This window comes from Fukomys damarensis, unplaced genomic scaffold (genome assembly GCF_012274545.1).
Source record: "Fukomys damarensis isolate Sample0158 unplaced genomic scaffold, DMR_v1.0_HiC HiC_scaffold_18, whole genome shotgun sequence".
NCBI lineage: Eukaryota > Metazoa > Chordata > Mammalia > Rodentia > Bathyergidae > Fukomys > Fukomys damarensis.
The window spans coordinates 21,445,657-21,466,921 of NW_022900930.1; the positions used below are offsets into that span (position 1 = coordinate 21,445,657).

Consider the following 21,265-nt stretch of genomic DNA (forward strand, 5'->3'; position numbering starts at 1 on the left):
TCAGTTCTTGAGGCTGTAAAACCCATGTGTTATCAGTGTTATCAGATTCAGTGTATACATGCCACGTCCTCACAGAGGAGGGAAGCTCTCCAAGGCCATGTTTTACATGGGCACTAATTCCCTTTCAAAGGCCCAATGATCTAATATCATTTTAGTGACTAAGTTTCCCCATGTGAGTTTTAGGAAACACATATTTAAATCAGCAGATTTTTTTTATAAGTTTACATCATTCATAAATTAGAGGCTTGTTTATACAATTATACTGCAATGCTAGAAAATCAGATCAGACCAAGGCATTTAAAAAAATAAAAAAGCAAAACCTGAAATGCCCATAGAGCCCACTAAACAAACAAGCTAAATGATATTGCTAAAAAAAATCCCTAATGGGAATCATGACTCTTATTAGCAAATAACAATGCTTGTGTGTGTTTGTGTATGGTTTTATATATAATTATTCTACTTTTTCTACAGTTCTGCTTGATATATTCAATTCTAAAACTGATTAGTTACACTTGGATAAGAAGCACAATTTTACCAAATAAATAAGAAAAGTAAAAAGGCTCCCAATATTCAGAATACCATCCTTAAGTATGTACTACTACATACTAGTACATTCAAATCAACTTCATGCCCTTTGCTATTGTTAGCTAAATAAACGTTACTCTTAAATTGCATTAACTATTTTTTATAACATTTTGGTAGTCAGAAAAGTAGAGAAGAAAGCTCTAAAGGCAGCTTATGTAGTGAGTTTACGCTTATGAAACTACAGGAGACATTAAGTGTATGTCCCATTACTACTAGGATTCCTAAACTCAACAGCTCCTTTTTAGATACATGATTGGCCAACATTTTTCTTTCATTTTATGAGGTGCTTTTTCACTTTCTTGATGATGTTCTCTGAAATATATTATTTTTTTCTTTTGTGTTACAGGGAATCAAACCTAGGCCCTTGAATACATTAGGAAAGCACTCTACCACTGAGCTATGTTGCAGGATCCTTCCCCTTTTTATTGAGATAGGGTCTTATTAAGTTTCCCAGGCTGGCCTTGAACTTGTAGTCCTCTTGCTTCAGAATCCTGAGTAGCTGGGATTACAGGTATGCACCATGGCATCTGTTTAAATTTAACACGTTTAAGTGTTTTGTGTCCAATTTATTTGACTCATTTACTCTGTCAATGATGAATTAAAAAAAGGTCTTGTAACATTATGGTGGGCTAAGCCAGTATGACTGATCTCCTTTGAAGAATATAAAACTTAAAACACAAAGAAAAGACAAGTATTAAGAAAAGGCAATGTGAAGATAAGACAGCCACGAACAGTAGTCTCCCCTTACCTATGGTAAATATATTCTAAGACTCCCAGTAGATGCTTGAAACCTCAGAAAGTACCAATCCTTACAATTCTGTTTTTTTCCTGTATATATTTAACTATAATAATACAGTTTAGTTTTATTCCTTGGCTTTTGGGCCACTAAGAAGGATGACATGAACATCATGCTACACCAAATGGTGTATAATTTAAAACATATATTATTTCTGGAGTTTTCCATTTAATATTTTGGGGCTGCAGTTGACCACAGGTAACTGAAATCACAGATAAGGGAAATAAGTCTTGACCTCAGACTTCTAGTCTCTAGAACTGTGAATAACTAAATTTCTGTTGTTTAAACCACCTAATCTATAATACTTTGTTGGCAGGCTAAGCAAACTGATTTAACAAATAAGAAAGATAATTTTCTGACTAAACACTTAATAACAAGCAGGAGCACTAAGAAAAGAATGGTGGCAAGAAAAAAAATCTCTTTCTAGTACAGTATTCTCTTCGGAATATTTGTCAAACTGTGTGGAAGTGAAGCATCTTCCCTGCAAGAACAATGAGAATAGATAAGGAACAAATAGATACCACCCTCTTATAGGAGTTCAGATCAGGGCCCTCAAAAGTCTACAAAGACTTGTTTGTTCATTTAGAGTAAAAGCCAAAGCCTCCACAGTACCGAAGGCCCTTCACGACTGAGTTCCCTGCCACCTCTCTGAGAATTATGTTTGTGTTCTCTCCTCCAACTTACCCCTTTCCAGCCACATCTGCTTTCCCTGACAGGCCTGCAAGCTTCAGCCTCCAGAAGTTATACTTGCTCTTACCTTTCCAGACACCTCAAGGTCCCAGGTCAATCAATGCTTGTGGGGCATTATCAGAGTGAGATCATACCCCATCACATGATTTAAATACAAAATCAGCTCCCCTGCAGCTGTACCAGCATCCTCTACCCCCACCGCACACAAGACCCTATGTATCTATTTGCTTTTCTTCAAGGCACATATCATTATCTGAAATAATGTATATTTTATTTATTGTCTGACTGTCTCACAGCCTAGTGCAGAGACTCAACGAATGCAGAAAGTTTGTTCAGTCTACTTGTATTTCATGACCGAGAAGCTGCTCAACGAATCTGGAGTAAGCAATGCATAGTTTTCCTTACTGAGCTGAGATTTAGAATTAGTGCCTTTCCACAGTTTATATCTTCACTTCCTTTTTTTTTTTCATTACATGCTCTGATCAGTAACTCAGGGATATATCCCCAAACTGGCCTTCCTTTTGCCTCTCCGTAGTAACTAGAAACTTGGACAGAGTACGTTCTAAAGTCTCTGGCTCAGCTCCTCTCTATTCTTTTAGCACTGTACTTCCTGAGTGGGGCTTGAGTAGACCTGGGATCTGTGACAGGTCTAGTCTACAAGGTGAAGTAATGTTTGCCTCTGAGTAGTGAATCAAGATTTGCTTTGCACTCTCGATTTCAATATTTCCTCCAACTTCATTTATGCAACAGGGAATACAGTAGCACTAGGCAAACTTCTTGGAGCTGCAATCCATCTTCATCCCTTAAATATTCGTCAGACTCTTCATTTGAAGAGAAACAAACCGAAACAAAAGAGCATTTTTTTAAAAAAAGTACATCCAAAGAACAGCAAAAGGAAAAAAATTATTAATAATCCAAATATTAGCTAAGGGAAAAGATTAATTATGAAACATTAATTCACTTGGAATCATTTAAATGGTTATCAAGATTATGCTTCAAAATAGAAATATTAACAAACGCTGTTGAAATTTCAATGACAAAAATTATACAATTGTGTTTAGTATAAAAAGAGAACAGAAACACTGCAAATCCAATAATTTAAACCCTCTAAAAATCTATAAATACAGATAAAGTTTATAAGAGAATGCAGAAATAAAAACACTTATGCTAGGATGAAATTATATTTACTTTCTCTAATGATATTTTAATAAATTTGCAATATTTAAATGTAAATCTGAAGAATGTTTGTATTTGCCAAAGATCTTACAAGAGAAGGAAGACTGGGAATAGACCTAGGGCCTTAAAATATATAATGAGAGGAAAAAAACCTGGTTCTTACCCTTGTGCCTCTTCATCTGAGGAAAGCTGCTAATTGTAGTTGCTTGGATTATTTCCACTACAATCTGATACCTGATATTAAAGAGAGAGAGAAAAGGATGAATAAGAGGAAAACACTATTACTATAGCTACTTTTAGACTATATAATAAACCAATAGAGCTGTGGATCCTAGCCAAGTTTCACCAAAACACTCCAACGTTGACTGAGCGTAGACTGTGGGTTGTGTGCTAGTCAGTTCTGAGGCAAACCTGCCTCCTACCTCTACCCCCACTCCCATAAACCGAAAGAAATACTACATTCCCCAGCGATGAATGTAGGAACTGTGAGGTTCTTCTCAATTCTTCTTTCTCCTCAGGATTCCTTGGTGACTAGAACTAGTAGATTCCAACTGTGCTGTTCAATGGGATAGCCATAAGCTACTTGCGGCGCTTTAATGAATGAAAATCATAAATGTAGTACCTCAGTCACACTAGTCACACTTCAAGTGCATGACAGTCATATGCGGCTTATGCATCCTACTGGACAGTACAAACAGAAAGAACATTTCAACAATGCAGTGGACGTGCTTCCTACACATTTCTCAAAGGTGCCCGCTCCCCTCTAACCACACTACCATAGCCTTGGTGAATTCCCTCATTATTTCTTGCCCACAAGAATGTTGCAGACCAAGAGTTGAAAAGTCTGCAGTGGGACTCTGATATCAATATTCTTTTAAAGCTCTCAGTAATTTCAATGCATTGTGAGAGTTGAGAACCACAAGATTAAGAGGACCGCGCACATGTATGTTTAACTGAGATCTGAATCAGGAAGAATACATAAAATTTTACACTTGAAGTGCTAAGTACAACTGATATTGCAGCTGTTTCGAGCATACTACACTGGGACCTTATACATCAGTTTCTTAAAGGTTACTCATTGATTATGAGGTATTTCTCTAACCAAAATGATCTGTATTGTGCATTTGTTAGCTCTTAAATACACTGACTGTTTAAGAATCTGCTTGTACGAAAGCTATTTAGCATTCTTATTTTGAACACAAATTTTGCAGTTTTCTAAGATTAGAGCTACATTTGGCAGGCTTTTAAAACATAAAACAATCCACACTCTTTTGTCTTTTACCTAAATCCCAGAGGAAAGACAAAAATTCTTCAAAGTAATAATTACCCACATCAAAGTCCATCAAAGTCATGGACTACCTACAAATTTACATCTTTTTTTCTTCTCCACTTGTATACTATAAACATGCATGTCTGAGTCTTACCACTCAGACTGTTAGTACATTGTTGGCCTGTTGCTTCAAGGCTGTGGCAAACACTGTTTGTTGCCTGCATAACAGCGTTCCTCCCTTTCTTTCTTTCTGAGCCACAGTTTTATCAGGGAAAGCAATGCATCACCTACAAATGCATGACCATCTTTCTAGCAGTAAGCGGTGGCCATCTGACATAATTCTGGCTGAGGAGATAAAGACAGAAATTGTACAGTGGGGACCCCAGGCAAGGGGTAAGCTCCATAGAAAAGCCCTTGCAGCATTTTGCTCTTTTTTTTGGGGGGGGGTTGAGACAAGGTCTCACTGTGTAGTTGAGACTGACCTGGAACTCACTATGTAGTCCAGGCTGGTCTCGAACTCACAGCGATCCTCCTGCCTCAGCCTCCCAAGTGCAGGGATTACAGGCGTGCGCTACCACACCCGGCCGCAACATTTTGTTCTTGCCTTCCATCATTGTGCTAGGTAACACAAAGATGCAATGGGACAAACAGCAGCCACCCTCATCCTTCTGAAGCCATAAGGGTAGAAGTCACAGGCCAAGGATGGTGAATGAGTTTAGAAGACAGGAAGAGTTAAATTCTCCAGTGACTTTACTGAACCATCAAAACAACCCATACTGCCTATCTCAGGATATGTTGCCACATAAGGAAAACAACCCATAATTTAAGTTGCTGTATGCCAATGTGTCTCAGTGGCACTGCACCTGCCTCATAAATACAAGTCTTGGTTTGATCCCAGGTATGGGGTGGGGCATGGGGACGACATTGCATTCAAAGCTCCAACTATCATATATGTTGTAGCAGCTGCTATGAAGAAAAGCATGGAACTAATATATGGGGGTCAATAGTACTTTCATTAAACATTTGTTAATCTTTTCCTATGTTCTGCACACACTGATATGTCTCCTACTTTTAGGAGCTCTGGGGATATATCAGACCAAAGAGAAAGCACTCAGCCAGTAATATTTATAAAGATTCCATGAAGATAAATCTTGATGAAATATTAATTTTAAAAATACAAAATGGCATGTACATTTATGATTGCAGATGTGTGGGAAGATTAGTCAGTATTACAAGGCAAAATAAAGTGAAACGTAGTTGTCTTAAAATTGCAGAATTTTGAGTCAGTTTTAAACTAAAAATTTCCAAAGTCTCGCATACCCCTTTAGCTATGGATCTAAGTTTATTCAAACTCACCTTCTTTCCTGCATAGAAAGCTTTTCCTACTTCTCCATTTCTGCATTCCTGCTCCTCTTTAAAATTTTACTATTTTAGATCTCTAATATACTAGTAAGTATCAGTCCTAGAGTCCTATTGACTTGTGCTCTGAACATCTTTAGACAAGCTCCTTTCTTCTTCCTCCTGCCATGGCACTTGTTCAAGCCTTCTGCTCATGTGTAGGATAGCCGAACAGTCTAGCTCCCTGTGGTTCTATCCTGCTCTCTCCCATCCAAATTAAAGTGAATATCCCTCTGACAAGTTTTCACCTTATGCCTCCTTTGCTCAATACTTTCAGCAAGTGGGGCCAATGATGTAGCTCAGCGGCACTATGCCTACCTGGCAAGCCCAAGATCCTGAGTTCAATCCCCGGTACCAGGGATGAAACAAAAATCAAAGGAGTAATGAATGATACATTCCAGCCTGCATTCCCTCCACAAACTTGCATGAACACTCTGATGTATCCCAACTTCTTTTTCTCTTTGATGAAATGTCAACTTCATCCAGGTCAATTTCCATACTGTTCTGCCAAAACAATGCCTTGCTTATGCTCTGTGTCCTTCCAGCAAGTGATCTCCCTACTTGCTCATCTAACTAAAACTTGCATACATTACTTTTTCCCTCAAGTCTTTCCCAATGCCCTGTAATCATATTTTCTCTGAAATCTTAAATTACTTTTGCATGGTGATAGCATCACTTATTTACTATTTTATATTGCTGTTTTAAAGAATCACACTTCTAGTTAGGCTTGGTGGTGTACACCTCCAATCCCAGCACTTGGGGGGCTGAGGCAGGAGAATCCAAAGTTCAAGGCCAGCCTGAACTATAAAGCAAGACCCTGTCATAAAACAAAACAAAACAACACAAGAGTAATATTTCCACAAAGATGCAAAATTGTGTGTCCAGTCATTTCAGGACCTAGTAGTCCTTCAAAAAATGGTGACACAACCTAAGTCACTGTATTTTTTCTCTCCATCTAGATCTTGAGCCTTCCAAAGACAGGGATTGTGTCTTGTATTCTCCTGCAGTACATACCATGGTACTAATCATATGGTAAATACTCAATAAATATTAATGAGTTTACACTTAACAGGCATACATAATATTCTGAACAATTTGTTCTTTTGATAATTTTAGTGATTCATGCTTTGGAACAAATGAGTCACCAATGGTACTGAAGAGAAGATACACTACCTGAGTAAAAAGTTAACATAAAATGATAATGTGATGCCAGCTAACACTTACAGATTACTTTCATTAGGTAACAGGGATATGTTTAGATATTTTAATTCACATGACCTAACTTAATCCTCATAATGGGTCTATAATTATCTCCATATTGCAGAGGGGAAAATTAGAGTTCTGCTGGACTAAGAAATCTATACAAAGCCCCATTTCTTTTAAGCACTACAGCCTGAATAACCAGTGAGGGTTGCCTGATTTAAAGCTCATGCTACTCAACATTTTCCTGCTGCTCTAAGATTCAATATATAGGTGAATGCTTATCTTGGTATTTTTTTTTTCTGACAGGGACTGTCATACTGACTGGCCTTGAACTCATGGCAATCCTCTTGCCTCAGCTGCCCGAGTGCTGGGATTACAGGCTTGCCCATCATTCCCAGTTTAAAGCTTAACTTGTTGAAGCCTTTTCAAAGTATTTAAGCAAGGCCATGGTCAAGGCCACATAGTATGCCCAGTCTCACTGCCTTCTGTATCCCTCTCGGTTCCTGTTTCTGCCCAGCCAGATCATATGCAAAACCCTCAACACACTCTGCTCCTCACTGACTCCCAGCTTTGCTTGTCCCTTTCTTTTCCCTTCTGCATACAATCACGCCTCCTTACCTGATAACATACCATCGGTTCTTTTTTGGGGGGTACATCTTAGATACACATATTAACATTCATCATAGAGAATCTGTACCTGTACATGACAAATATTGCTTCATTTTTTTTCCCATTCTCCGCCCTTCCTTCCCATCCCTCTTCCCCTCATTTAAAAAAGCTTTATTGGGCCAGGGATTTAGCTCAGTGGTGCAGCTGCCTGCCGCTCAGATGCAAGGTTCTGACTTTGATCCTTGGTACTAAATAAATAAATAAATAAATAAGCTCTGTTTCCACTTTTTCCTTTTCTCTTTTTTCTTGTCTCTTCGTCCCCCTGCCCCTTTTGGTACCAGGGATCAAACTCAGGACCTTGTGCTTACAAGGCAGGCACAGTGGCACTGAGCTAAATCCCTGGCCAATCCCCTTCCCCTTCTCTTATTCCTCTTCCCATCTGAACATTTTCTTTCCATTTCCCAATATCTAGTATACATTTTGGTCCTTATTTACACCTTTGGTTTCTCACACCAGAGAAATATCAAGGTAATTAAACATATGTGTCCAATTCATTTCACTTAAGAGTATGGTCTCAAGCTGCATCCATTTAGCTAGCAAATGCCTGAGTTTATCCTTCTTTATGGTAGAGTAGTACTCCAGTGTGTAAAAACCCACTTCTGAGCCAGGGATGTAGCTCAGTGCTGCTGCGCCTGCCTGGCAAGAGCAAGGTCCCAAGTTCCAACTCTGGTACTGGAAAACAAACAAACAAAAAAAACCACTTCTTTATCCATTCATCAGTTGATAAGCAACTGGGTTGTTTCTAAGGCTTAGCTGTTACATCTGGATGGGTGGATCCTTCTACCAGTCCGACAAGCTTCTATTTGTGACAGCCCCAGCCACCCCACAGCAACACTTGGAGTCCTTGGAGCAGGGCAGCCTGCCTGCAGACCCTACTGTGGGCCTTGCATGCTGTAGTACTTACCCACTGTACTCAGTCAGTCCCAGGCCTGGGTGCAGGGGGCCCTGCAGGGACCTCTATAAATTATACATGTCACTGAGTGCCTTCAACACAGCTTGTCTCTTACCTGCCACTGTGTGAAGCCGATGGCCATGAATTCTTGGCCCCTCCTTCACCTGTGTCCAGTGGCCAGCTCAATGGGCCAGGTCCCTGCTTTCTAAGGGCCCATGTAAATATGTACATTTCTCAGGCTCAGGCTACGGCCATCAGGGGGCTGCCCAAAGACCATTTTTCATGCTATGACTTGTACAATTATCTTTCCTAAGGTACTTGGAAAACAAGAAATAAGTTTTTTGAACTTAAAAAAAAAGATTTTGCTGCTATAAACTGTGCTGCTATAGACATACGTATGCTTATGTAGCTGTGCATGATCCTTTTAATTCTTTGGCAAAGATACCTAGAGGGGAATAGCTGAGTCAAGTGGAACCTCTAGTTTTCTGGGTGAATCTCCACACTGATTTCCACAGTGGTTGCACCAGTCTGCACTCCCACCAGCAGTGGAGAAGGGTCCCTTTCTCCCCTCAGCTCTGCCAGCATCTGTTGTTGGTTGATTTTTTTAAAAAATAAATTTTATTTTATGCCATTCTCACCTCAAAGCCCCTCCTCTCCCTGTGTACAAAGTTTTGTTTCCATTTTTTTCCTTCTATTTTCACTTTTTTTCTTGACCCTTACTCCCTTGTTCTTTCCCATTTGAACACTTTCTTCCCGTTTCCCAACATCCATTATACTTTTCAGTCCTTATCTCCACTTTCAGTTTCTCACACCAGAGAAACAATGCAGTATTCAAACATGTGCTCCATTTATTTCACATAAAAGTATGGTCTGAAATGTCTCTCGTTTATCCTTCTTTATGAAAGAGAAGTTACTCCACTGTATAAAAGAACCACATCTTTATCCACTCCTTGGTTGATGGGCATTTGGGCTGTTTCCAAGATTTAGCTATTATACATTGTGCTGCTATAAACACGAGTATGCACAGATAACTGTGGTATGATGCTTTTAGTTCTTTTGGAAGATACCAAGAAGAAGTATAGCTGGGTCAAATGGAACCTCTAGTAGAGAAGCCTCTACACTGATTTCCGTAGTGGTTGTACCAGTCTACACTCTCACCAACAGTGAACGTTTCCTTTTCCCCACAGCCTCTCTCCAGCATTTATTGGTTGATTTCTTGATAGCAGCCATTCTTTCTGGAGTGAAATGGAATCTCAACATTGCTTTAATTTGCATCTCTCAAATGACCAGTGATGTTGAGCATTTTTTATATATTAATTTGCGATTTCTACTTCTTCACCTGACAAACATATATTCATTTTTAGATGCCCCTTTTTGGATTGGGTCTTTAAAGGCTCTGGTTTTTTTAGTTCTTTATATGTTGTAGATATTTGTCCTTTATCTGAACAGCTGGCAAATTTTTTTCTCACATTTTAGGTTGTCTCTTCATTTTGTTGGTGATTTCTCTTGCTGTGCAAAATTGTTTTAATAAGATGAGATGCTGCTGTTGATTCTTTGTGATATTCCCTGTGCAACTGGGTTTTGCTCATAAAGTCTCTGCCTGCACCAATGTCTTGAAGAGTTCTACCTACTGTCTCTTCCAGAAGATTTAGTGCTTCTGTTTTAATATTTATATCTTTGATCCATTTCAATTTTAGATTAGTGCATGGTGAAAGATATGGGTCTGGTTTCAATCTTTCGCATGTGGAAAGCCATTTTTTCCAGCACCTCTTATTAAAGAGGCTATCTTTCTTCCAGTGAAGGTGTTTGGCCTCTTTGTCAAAGATAAGGTGGCTGAGTATGTTTGGAATTGTTCTACATCTTCTAATCTACTTCACTGATTCTGAATCTTTTGTTTTGCTTTTTGGCCAGTACATTCTATTTTTATCACAGTAGCTTTGAAGCACAATTTCAAGGCAGGGATTTTGATGTCCCTTTCCTTGCCTTTCTTGTCTAGAACTGCTTTAACTATTCTAGATCTCTTCTGGCTCCAAATGAGTTTTAGGATTACTTTCTCTAATCCTGTGAGATATGCCATTAGCATTTTGATGGAGATTGCATTAAATCTGTATAACAGTTTTAAAAGTATGACTATTTTCAGTATATTGGTTCTTTGATATCTTCTTTGATCTCCTTTTTCAAAGTACTATAGCTTTCACCATAAAGGTCTTTTACTTCCTTCATTTGATTCTGTCTTAGTTACTTTTCTCATTGCTGAGACAAAATATCTGACACACAAAGTTAAAGGGGGAAAGATTTATTTAGCTTACAGTTCATAGAGGTTTCAGTCCATAACTGGCTGGCTCCAAGGCAGGGTGGCACATGGCAGAGGGGCAAGAGTTTATGGTGGCGCAAGGCAGCAAGAGCAACAAGAGACTTAACAGTGTCTTTCTGCCCCTTTTATCACATTCAGACTACTTGGGGAAGATAACACTTGAGACCCTTAATCATAGTATCCCTGGGCCTAGCACTGCACCATGAATCAGTAACATACTCTAGATTCAGCCACCTCTGAAACAGATTCACCCACCTAAGACCACATGAGGCTTTGGGGAATATCTAAACACAAGCCATTATAGGTTCCTAGACATTTCATTTCTTTGGATGCTATAGTGAAAGGTAATTTCTCTCTCAGTGAGTTTGTTACTTGTGTACAGGAAGGCTATTGATTTTACTGTTGAGTTTGTATCTAGCTGTGCTACTGAATTTGGTTATTATATCTAGAAGTCTTTTGGCCAAGTTTCTTGGGGTCTTCCATATGGAGTATCAAGTCATCCATAAATAATGATAATTTAAGTTATTCTTTCCTATCCTTATGCCTTTTATTTATTTCTCTTGTCTAATTGCTCTGGCTGTTTCCAGAACTATACTGAATAAAAATGTTGATAGTGGACATTCTTGTCTTGCTCCTGATTTTAGAGTGAAAGCTTTCAGTTTTTGTCCTTTTAGTATGATGTCAGCTGTTAATTTGTCATAGATGGCTTTTATCAGATTGGGATAGAAAGACTATATATTCCTGCTTAAAAAATAAAAAAGGACTATCTATTCCTTTATCTCAATCTGACAAAAAGCAGTTAGTTCTTAAATACTAGGTTCAAGGTCAATCCTATCTGAAGTTTTTTAGGAGCGTCTCTTTCTTAGAATTAAATATCTGCCACTTCCTACCTAGCTCTTTACATTCTGACCTAAAAGTCGTATTTATGGATTTGTTATTTATAACCCCACTGGTCATCTACACCGGATAATAAACCATATAATCTTGATGGCAAAGGGTAGAATCCAAGGATGTACAACCATTTCATCTTTATATACACCAGACCTTCCTTACACAGTGCTCTGCACACAGTAAGGATCTGAATATAATTACTGAAATTTATTGAATTCCTCTCAACACCAAAAGGCAAAGTGAAAAACGGTTTTTCTACTTTCGTTTTTCTCAACAAAATCATATAAACATATACATCCAAAAGGCTGGCTATCCTTAACAGCTCAGGCTTCTCACAACCGAGGAGCTATTCGGGGACATGTGCCAGCACTCACTCCGCTTCCTTCTCCAGAGGAAGACAGCACCTTGCCGGTACTGAGTTTGGTTTGAGAGTCAAGACAGATATTTGTAAACACGCTCTAATCAGAAGCGCATAGGTTGTTGGCAGTTTTTCCGATATGGTCATGTAGACTCCAGTTCTAAGGAGAAGTGGCCTAACAAGAACTTAGCTGTTTCCACAGTGCTGGCAATATCCTACCTACTGTACTGTGACCTTTGTCCCAGGGTTAAAGAAAAAGTCACACAAAGATAACCGCCCCCAGCTCCTCACCCCACTTTTGCTTTATGCACTTAGCTAAATAAAGGCTTATAGAAGGTTTGTGTGAATTCAACCAAACAAACTGAAAAACCTGAGCCACTGCGCACTACTACAAAGCAATCACCTTAGAAATCTACAGATTCACTGCTCTTCTACTGTGTGCTGTTCAGAACAATTTTGGTATTCTCTCACTCCTAGGATCAAGTGATCCTCCTGCCTCAACCTCCCAGGTAGCTAGGACTGTAGAAATGCACCATCACACCCAGCTTGTTAATTATTACTGTGATTGTTCCTTACGACAGCTGCTGACTCTTTTGATATGTACTACCTAGGGAAATGCTATGTGTTTATAAAACACATACAAAGATTTCTAAAGTAGTCATACTTTTTCCTGATCACAGATGTACTTTAGCCCAATCAAGGAAACACTAGCAGGATCACTATGTCTAACAAGATCTTCTTTATAGATCCACTACACTGAAGTAGAGACTGCATCTCAGAGGAACTGTAGAGAGGGAGCACCCAACAAAGGGAAAGATACCATTACTCTGGGATCTGAGAAAGAGTATAGGCTTCAGATGGAATTTAGATGAACAGCATTCAGACAGGCTGTCCAAAGTAGGGCTGTTTTGTTAAGAGCTCAATTTTGGGTGGATCTGGGCTCCCAAATCCTTGGTAAATCAAAGGTCTAAAACAGATATGCTATGCTAGTTTCAGAACCGCCCCACCTCTGTGGCTGTGCATATGGGGTTATAAACTGCAGCTGCTTCTGTGTGTCAAACTGAGATACTCCAGGTGCACGACGTGTCATTCTTTTTTGTTTGTTTTTGTTTTTGTTTTTGTTTTGAGACAGGGTCTCACTATGTAGTTGAGACTGATCTGGAACTCACTATGTAGCCCAGGCTGGTCCCAAACTCACAGTGCTCCTCCTGCCTCAGCCTCCCGAGTGCTGGGATTACAGGCATGCGCCACCACACCCAGCCGATGTGTCATTTTACTGCTATCATTCCAAGCAGCGAAGTTTCTGATGGTCTAAAATTTTAGAGAACAAAACTTCTCATTGAGTAAGAAAGTGCAAAGAAGCGGGGTTGTAATGACATTTGACAGCTGTACTGTATATGTGAGAGAAATCCTGCTTCCTGTTAACTTTGTTGCTGGCTTCAGTCTCTGTTATTCCAGCCAGATAAATGGTTGGGCAGATTTTATTTTCTCAATCCGAGCCAATCTTTACTTCCTCTAGATTGGCATATGTTCACTGAAGAAAAGAAGAAAATATACAAAGCACAACAAAGTTAACCACTAGTGCTATCTGGCATATATTTATATAATTTTCCCTTATGCAAACAATACTTTTTAAAATTTTAAGACTGGGTTTATGACATACATATTATTTTAGAGCCTTTTTATTTGTCAATTATATTAATATTTTCCATTATATTTCAATATGTTAATGCCATGCTATCACCAATACATGAAAACCCATTATATGGATATACCAAAGTTTCTAAAACCAAACAGCTATTGTCAGGCATTCTGGTGATTTCTAGCTTTTCTCTACTTTAAATAAAACTGTAAAAAACATTCCTGAAGAGCCAGGGATTTAGCTCAGTGGTTCTGCCACCTATCTCACAAGCACAAAGACCCGAGTTCAATCCCAGGTACCAAAAAGAACCATTCCTGGAAGGACCAGGGATATAGCTCAGTGGCACTATATATGCCTGGCAAGCAAAAGGTCCTAAGTTCAATTCCTGATATGGAGAGAAAAAAAAAATTCCTGGAAAATCTAAATTTTCGTGATTATTTCCTTGAGAAAATTATGAATCAAAAGTGGATAAAAAGAATGCGTTTTCACATTATAAATCTGTTACAAAAATTGGCATATAATTTACATACTTATCAGCACACCTAGAAAATGATGTTTGGACAGAATATTGGAGTAATGAGGCATTCTAGGCCCTACCCGGCTACCACAAGGGCTGAGGAAACTCATCTCTATACTCATAAAGTATCTGAGTTATACCAGGTAGGAAGTTCTGGACCAGCGCAGGCTAAAGGAAGGTGTCTTGAATTAATACAAACATATTCCTTTTTTACACACACACACACACACACACACACACACATATATATATATATATATATGAAATCTGGAAATGTACATTAAGTATTAACAGCCTAAGATAAGTGATTATATTCTTAATCTTGTTAATCTATATATTTTAATCATCCTAAATAACATAATGTTAACATATATTCACTTGCCAGTTCCCAGAGCCTATAGAAATCACGTCACCCCTGCTGGCAGGTGTACTTTGGTTAACCTCAAGAGAGCCAAAAGAGAGAAAGGAAAGACAGAGAGACGGAAAGAGAGGGAGAGGGAGAGCCAAAAATTTTCTGTTACCTATGTCTGGTTTCTGCTACTTTCCCTCATGTTTTTATGTCAGTTATTAATATCACTATTAAGTGTTTTTTGTTGTTGTTGTTCTGTTTTGAGAAAGGGTCTTGCTATGTAGTTCAGGCTGTCCTTGAACTTACAGCCTAGACTGGACTCAAACTCAAAGTGATCCTCCTGCCTCAACCTCCTGAGTGCTGGGATTATAGGTATGTGCCAACATGCCTGGCTTACATGTTTATTTTAATACATGTTTAGTACTGTTGTTATGTTTCATTCTCAATTCTTACAGCATGCATTTTTGCTCATAATATTCCTGATTTTTTTGTCTAGTATTACATATTTTTTCTTTTTATTGAGTTTATTGGTACATTCTAGGTACACAGTACAGTTACATTCATTACTGGGATCTTCTTGTACCTTTATAGTATTATATTCTATAGTGAAAATGTCCTAATGACTTTCTTACACATTTTAAGTAAAATTTTTTAAAAGTAAGATATTGGGTTGCCTCATCTCATCCATTAATCCTCTTCAATCCTATTCAATCCTGGATTTGAGAATTCTGTGGCCATCTCCATACAGTTATTTTTTTTTTTTTTGGTACCAGAGATCGAACTAGGGTCTTTCAAGGCAGGCAGTGGAACCACTGAGCTAAATCCCTGGCCCCAATACAGTTACTTTTTTGTTGTTGTTTTTCAGCTTATACTAAGAAACTGACATGACTTGAAAACTACATTAATGAATTACAAGCATAATCTCATTTAACTGTCACAAAAATCGTATGAAGTAGGAATTATGTTTTCCACTTCACAGTTAAAATTGAGGCTCAGGATGTAAATGACTTATCCAAGGTCATGAAGCCTGGAAGCAGCAAAACCAAAATGCAGACCAGGCTGTCGAGGACAGGTCAGACTGATTCTTGATCAGGGTCTACTTGACACGACTAATCACTACAGGCTGCATTTCTATACAGTACAGAGTTATCAAACAACAGCATGTGTAGTTCTAGAGCTGTGCTAGAGCCAATTTGTGAGGCTTGAGCTAGTTAGTGAGACCAGGCTAAATTTTTAGGAACCAAACTCATTTGTTATAGTTTAGATCTAAAATATCCCCCAAAAGTCACATGTGGTCAGAGGTGGGGCTTGGGAAGGTGACTGGATTATGAGTGCTGGAACTCCACCAGTGGCTGATGAGGTCACAATGTGATGGCTTACTGAGGAGAAAGAAAACAGAAGGCGGGTCCTGGCTCACAAGGATGCATCATGCGACAGGACCTAGCTTGGAGAATATATCTGGTTCCTGGCCCCTTCCCCTCTCAGACTTTAAAGTCTCTGCTGCACAGCTGCTATGAGGTGAGCAGTTCTCTTCCTTGCCCTTCCGCCATGATGTTGCTGCCTCACCATAAGCCTAAAAGCAATGGAGCCAGACGATAATGGACTGAAACCTCTAAAACCATGAGCCATAATAAACCTTTCCTCTTTTACGTTATTTTTCTTATTTATTTGGACATAGCAACAAAAAGCTGGCAAGCATACTATTATTAAAAAATAAATTATACAAACTTACCGTAAATTGTATTTTTAAAAGATAGTAAGCATTAAAACGTTCTGTGGCAGTACAGTCCTATAATCCCAGAACACTGAGGCAAAAGGACTGCAAGTTTGAGCCCAGCCTAGCAACTTAGCAACTTAGGGAGGCCCTGTCCTAAAAATGCGAAAAACAGCTCAGTGTGAAGGCCCTGTGTTCATCTTCAGTACTGAATAATAATAAAAAAACAAGCCCAACTTCATCCTAATAATCTTATTCATTTTACTATTATAAATGTTCATAAGGTTGCTTACATCTATATCAGCATGGTGGAAATACTATACATATAATTGCAAATCTCTTCCCAACTCCATATTCCTTTTTCTTCCCACAATTTTTTTTCTTTTTTCTTGAGGCAGGGTCTTCATTATGTAGTTGGGGCTGCCTTCGAACTCACAATGTAGCCCAGGCTGGCCTTAAACTCATGGGCATCCTCCTACCTCATCCTCTAGAGTGCTGGGGTAACAGGTGTGCACCACCACTCTTGGCTGCCCAACTCCACATTCAATGACATCATGTTGGTGGCTCTAAATTGGCCACTCCTGGAGTATTAATACCACGGAAATCATCTGCTCCTAGTCAGGGCTTTCGTCAAAAGCCAGGTGTTAAAAATCACTCCTACAATTTTTCACTACCATTCTTTTTTACAGACCTTGTGAATCACAAAACTACTTTGTTGGAGGAGCTTAGCATCACTTTTCTTGCTTTCCTTCCTTTCTTTTTTCTTGCTTTCATTCTTTTTCTTTTGAAGGAAAAAACAGGATGGCCCTTTCATTCCAAGTATAAGATGCCCCATCTCTGACCTTTCTCAGCTCATTCCTCCCTAGCGGGAGAGGAGATTTTTTTTAATCTCCCACAGGGAAGCAGGAATTGGGCATAAGAAGCACAGCCTCTTTTCTCCTTCCTTGTAAAAACATGTGTTCTTTTGCTTCCAAGAGCAGTGAGCAACAGGGCTCTAGACCTGCCAGGGAGATGGGGAAGCAAGAGAAAGTAAGCACAAGGGAGCATGGTCTGGCCCAACACTCCTACATGAGAAAGACCTGATTAATCCTGAGGTTGTTTCAGGAAGCACACTGCTTGCACATAAAAACTGAATTCTCAATTATTATCAGTAAGGTACCATTTTGGTCTCCATTTGCCTTATCCTTGGCTCCAAAATGAATGGAGAGAAGGACGCATTTCACAAGCCTCAACCCCCAAAATTTGACTACCCTGCAGAGTGTTCCAGTGACTGATGCTGTTCACCATTATATCTACTTGCAATCCTTGGTCTAATGATTATAACAACAACAACAGTAACAACTAACAATGGGGAATGTGCCAATCTTGAGCTAAATGCTTTATGTAAAATGACTTGTGGTCCAAACAGTTATTCATAAAGCACATCTTCCGATCCACAATGCCAGTCTTGCTCTAATTATAAACACATAGTGAACTTTTGTAAATTTCTGATGGATCACGAAGTTGTTCGCATCAAAACTTCCTTTAATGAAGCTTAACGTTACTGTCAATGCTCAACAATCTTTCCATCTATATGAAAATAATGAATGCCCTCTGACAGGTTCATCTCCTACCTTGGTGCCTGCTACTATTCTAACATAGCAACAGAATGAGCTATATTTTGAATCAATGTACTTTTATTTCTTAAAAAACTCAAAGATCTTTTAAAGCATTTTTCATAAGCAGCCTCAAGTTTTGTTGTAATTTTAAAAACAAAATTTATATTCATTTATTTTTTTCAAAAAAATGTGCCAGTATCCTCTTTGCTTTTACTTTTTGATTTCTCATTTCATTGTCCACCCACACCAACCTTTTCCTTAGCAGTTTTATGTGCTGATTTCTGACATGGTACATTAGTTTATCTTGAGGTGTGCTCTACTTCTTCTTTCATGTTCCTTTACAACATAATCTTATTTCACTACTCACGATTCACATTATATTTTTAGAATCATTGTTCAAAACACTGAACATCTGAATAATTTAAGTTCTTCACAAAAGCATGCAATTTTAAGAATTTTAATATATTACATTCAAGTTCAAAAGCACCTAAACCAATTCAGATATAAAGCCCATTTCCTTAAAGAGAAAATACCAAATTCTCTCAGTAACCCATTCTATTGTTAATTATGATCTAAAGTTAATTTATTATGTCCATTTCCTCTTGCAAAAGAGAGAACACTTTCCAATTTCAGTACATGCTAGATAAAAATGTTTCTTTCCTTTTCTCCCTGCTAAATAATTCTCACTCGTTTATTTATTTATTTATTTATTTTGGTACTGGGTATTGGACTCAGGATCATTGCACTTGCAAGGCAGGTGGCGGCACCACTGAGCTAAATCCCTGGCTCCAGAATATACTGATTTATAGGACATGACTTCCAGCCAAGACTACAGATTTTTACTGTGGAGGAACAAGTCATTTTCCTTAGAGTAGATCTTAAAAGTATGCTGAAGAACTATAGCATGTGGGCAGCACTGAATGCTTTCCTGGTCCACAATCTGCCTGTTCCTTTATAAAAGGTACTGTAAGGGCAGAGCCTTTCTATTCTCCTTTAATATGTACTGGGACTCCATTTTATCTTTGGAATAAAAACATAGTCCTCTCTCTAGTACAGACTAGCTGCTGAGTTTTACAAACGGCTGCACCTGTATTTTGAGTTCTAGTCTGCTTTCCTGCTTGTAGCCTCAGCCACCACACACTCCAGCAGTAGGAAACTTCTTCATCTGCCCTTTCATTTTCTGCACCAAGATGGCATTCACATTTTTGGATCCTTTATTGTGAACAGGGTTATTTATTGCTCCTATTCAGAAATCATGGAAAAATCAAAACATTGTACCAATTTACAAACCATATCTTCCCTTTCTGTATCTTGGACACTAGGAAAGAAAGGAAAGTATGTAGCTACAAAGGACAGTGAAATATTCAACTGTAATTTTATTAAAGTCTGGGGGATTCTAATATATAGCCAAGGGTTAAAACCTACTAATTTAGTATTTCTGAAGGGAGCATTTCTCGCTTTCTACTGTGAAAGCACCTCAAGCTGAAAAAGAAAATAACCAAGCTATCCCACAACTATAAATAACACCTTCAGGGTTTTTTGGTTTTTATTTTGTTTTGCTTTTAATACATCCCAGACTAGCAGAGTGGAATGATTTTCTTTCCTTTAGAAAATATGCATCTGTCTCCCAAATATGTAGGAAATAAAAGTAGATGTTTTCATCAGCTTTTTAGTCAAGAGAAAACACATTCTCTGCCTTAGGCAGCTTATCCCAAAATTTTACTAAAAGAAATCTGAAGATAGTGAACTAAAACACTAATAAAGTCAGACAGCAGAGCACTCTAATTGTACCAGAAAAACAACAGAATAGTTTGGACTCATTGAAAGGAGCAGCTCCATTAATGTTAGGATGCTGATAAACCCTAGCAATGTAGACTTTAGACAAATATCTAATAAAAAGAAGTTTTACTGTAAATAACAATAAGCAGACCTGATCCTTGAATAGATGCATTTTATATAGAACAATAAGTAATAACATCATTTATGCAATATCATCTTCATCCTGGGGCAAAAAGATAAATCTGCTATTAGTAACTCTGTGTTTCTCTATTACTGAGAAAAATTCCTTCTGCAATATTTTCTTCTAAGGTTTTTGCCAAACATGTTGAAAGGACTATAAATCTTCAGGATTACTATCATGCCATAGTAGATATCGCCAATTACATGTGACTCTTTCAAGGGAAAGATTCTTTTCAACTTCTTGTTACAAGTTAATTTTCAACCTTTCTATGGGAAGTCATCAACAGGGTCCCCAAGACTTACATGAGGAACTAAAAGCTGATAAAGAAGAGCCAGAGGTCAGAGACTTATCATTTCAACTGAACTAAGTTATTTCATCAATTTAATTAAACTTAGAATGTATTTTTCTTCTAATAGATTAGATATATAAGAGCTTGATCATCTAATCATCAAAGTACCTCCAAGTGATCTCACTGACTCTGTAAAACTCTTCAGGCAATGCAAAGACTAACAGTAAAATGGTTGACCCAAAAGAGACTATACATGGAACAGGAAAAATATGGAAAAGGCATATCCCTCTAGATGTCGGTATTACATTACTCCTATTAGTGGCAGATACACTGTGGGGCAGGTTAGGAATCTACAACATTTTATTTTACTTTAACATTTCTCATTCACTGAGAATGCTATTGAAATTATGCTGAAGATGCTCCATGGTCAGTCCAAAGGCTATTTTAAAAATTTATACAACTCTAACTGTCCAATAATTGATGAACAGATAAATAAAATAGTGTATTCACACATATTATGCAGACAAAACCAGGAATGATATACTGATACACATTGCAACATAGATGAACCTTGAAATCATGATGCTGGGTGAAAGCAGCCAGATACAAAAGGCTAAATAATTTTTGATACCATTTATATTAAATTTCCATAATAAGCAAATTCATAGAGACATAAAATAGATTAGTGGTTGCCAAGGGGATGGCAAGAGTTGAGAAACAGAAAGTGACTGCTAAAAGGCACAAAGATTCTTTTGAGGATGAAAACATTCCAGAATGAGAGGTATTGGTTGCACAGTTTTTGATTACCCTAAAAACCAATGAACTGTAAACTTTCATTGGTAACCTCTATGTATATGAATTATATATCAACTTGTGAAGGCTGGAGATTTGGCTCAGTGGTTTTACCACTTGCCTCAGAAGTGCAAGGGCCCAAGTTCCATCCCTGGTACAAAA

General features: G+C 38.2%; 1 protein-coding gene across 1 annotated transcript in view; it reads right to left on the reverse strand.

Annotated features, from left to right (window-relative positions):
- Snx25 (sorting nexin 25) overlaps positions 1-21,265 on the reverse strand; it is a 96,339-nt gene that overhangs the window by 42,944 nt on the left and 32,130 nt on the right. Inside the window, exon 6 of the mRNA XM_010619750.3 lies at positions 3,411-3,481. Within this exon, the coding sequence (XP_010618052.1) occupies positions 3,411-3,481 (71 nt within the window). The remainder of the gene's footprint in view (positions 1-3,410; positions 3,482-21,265) is intronic.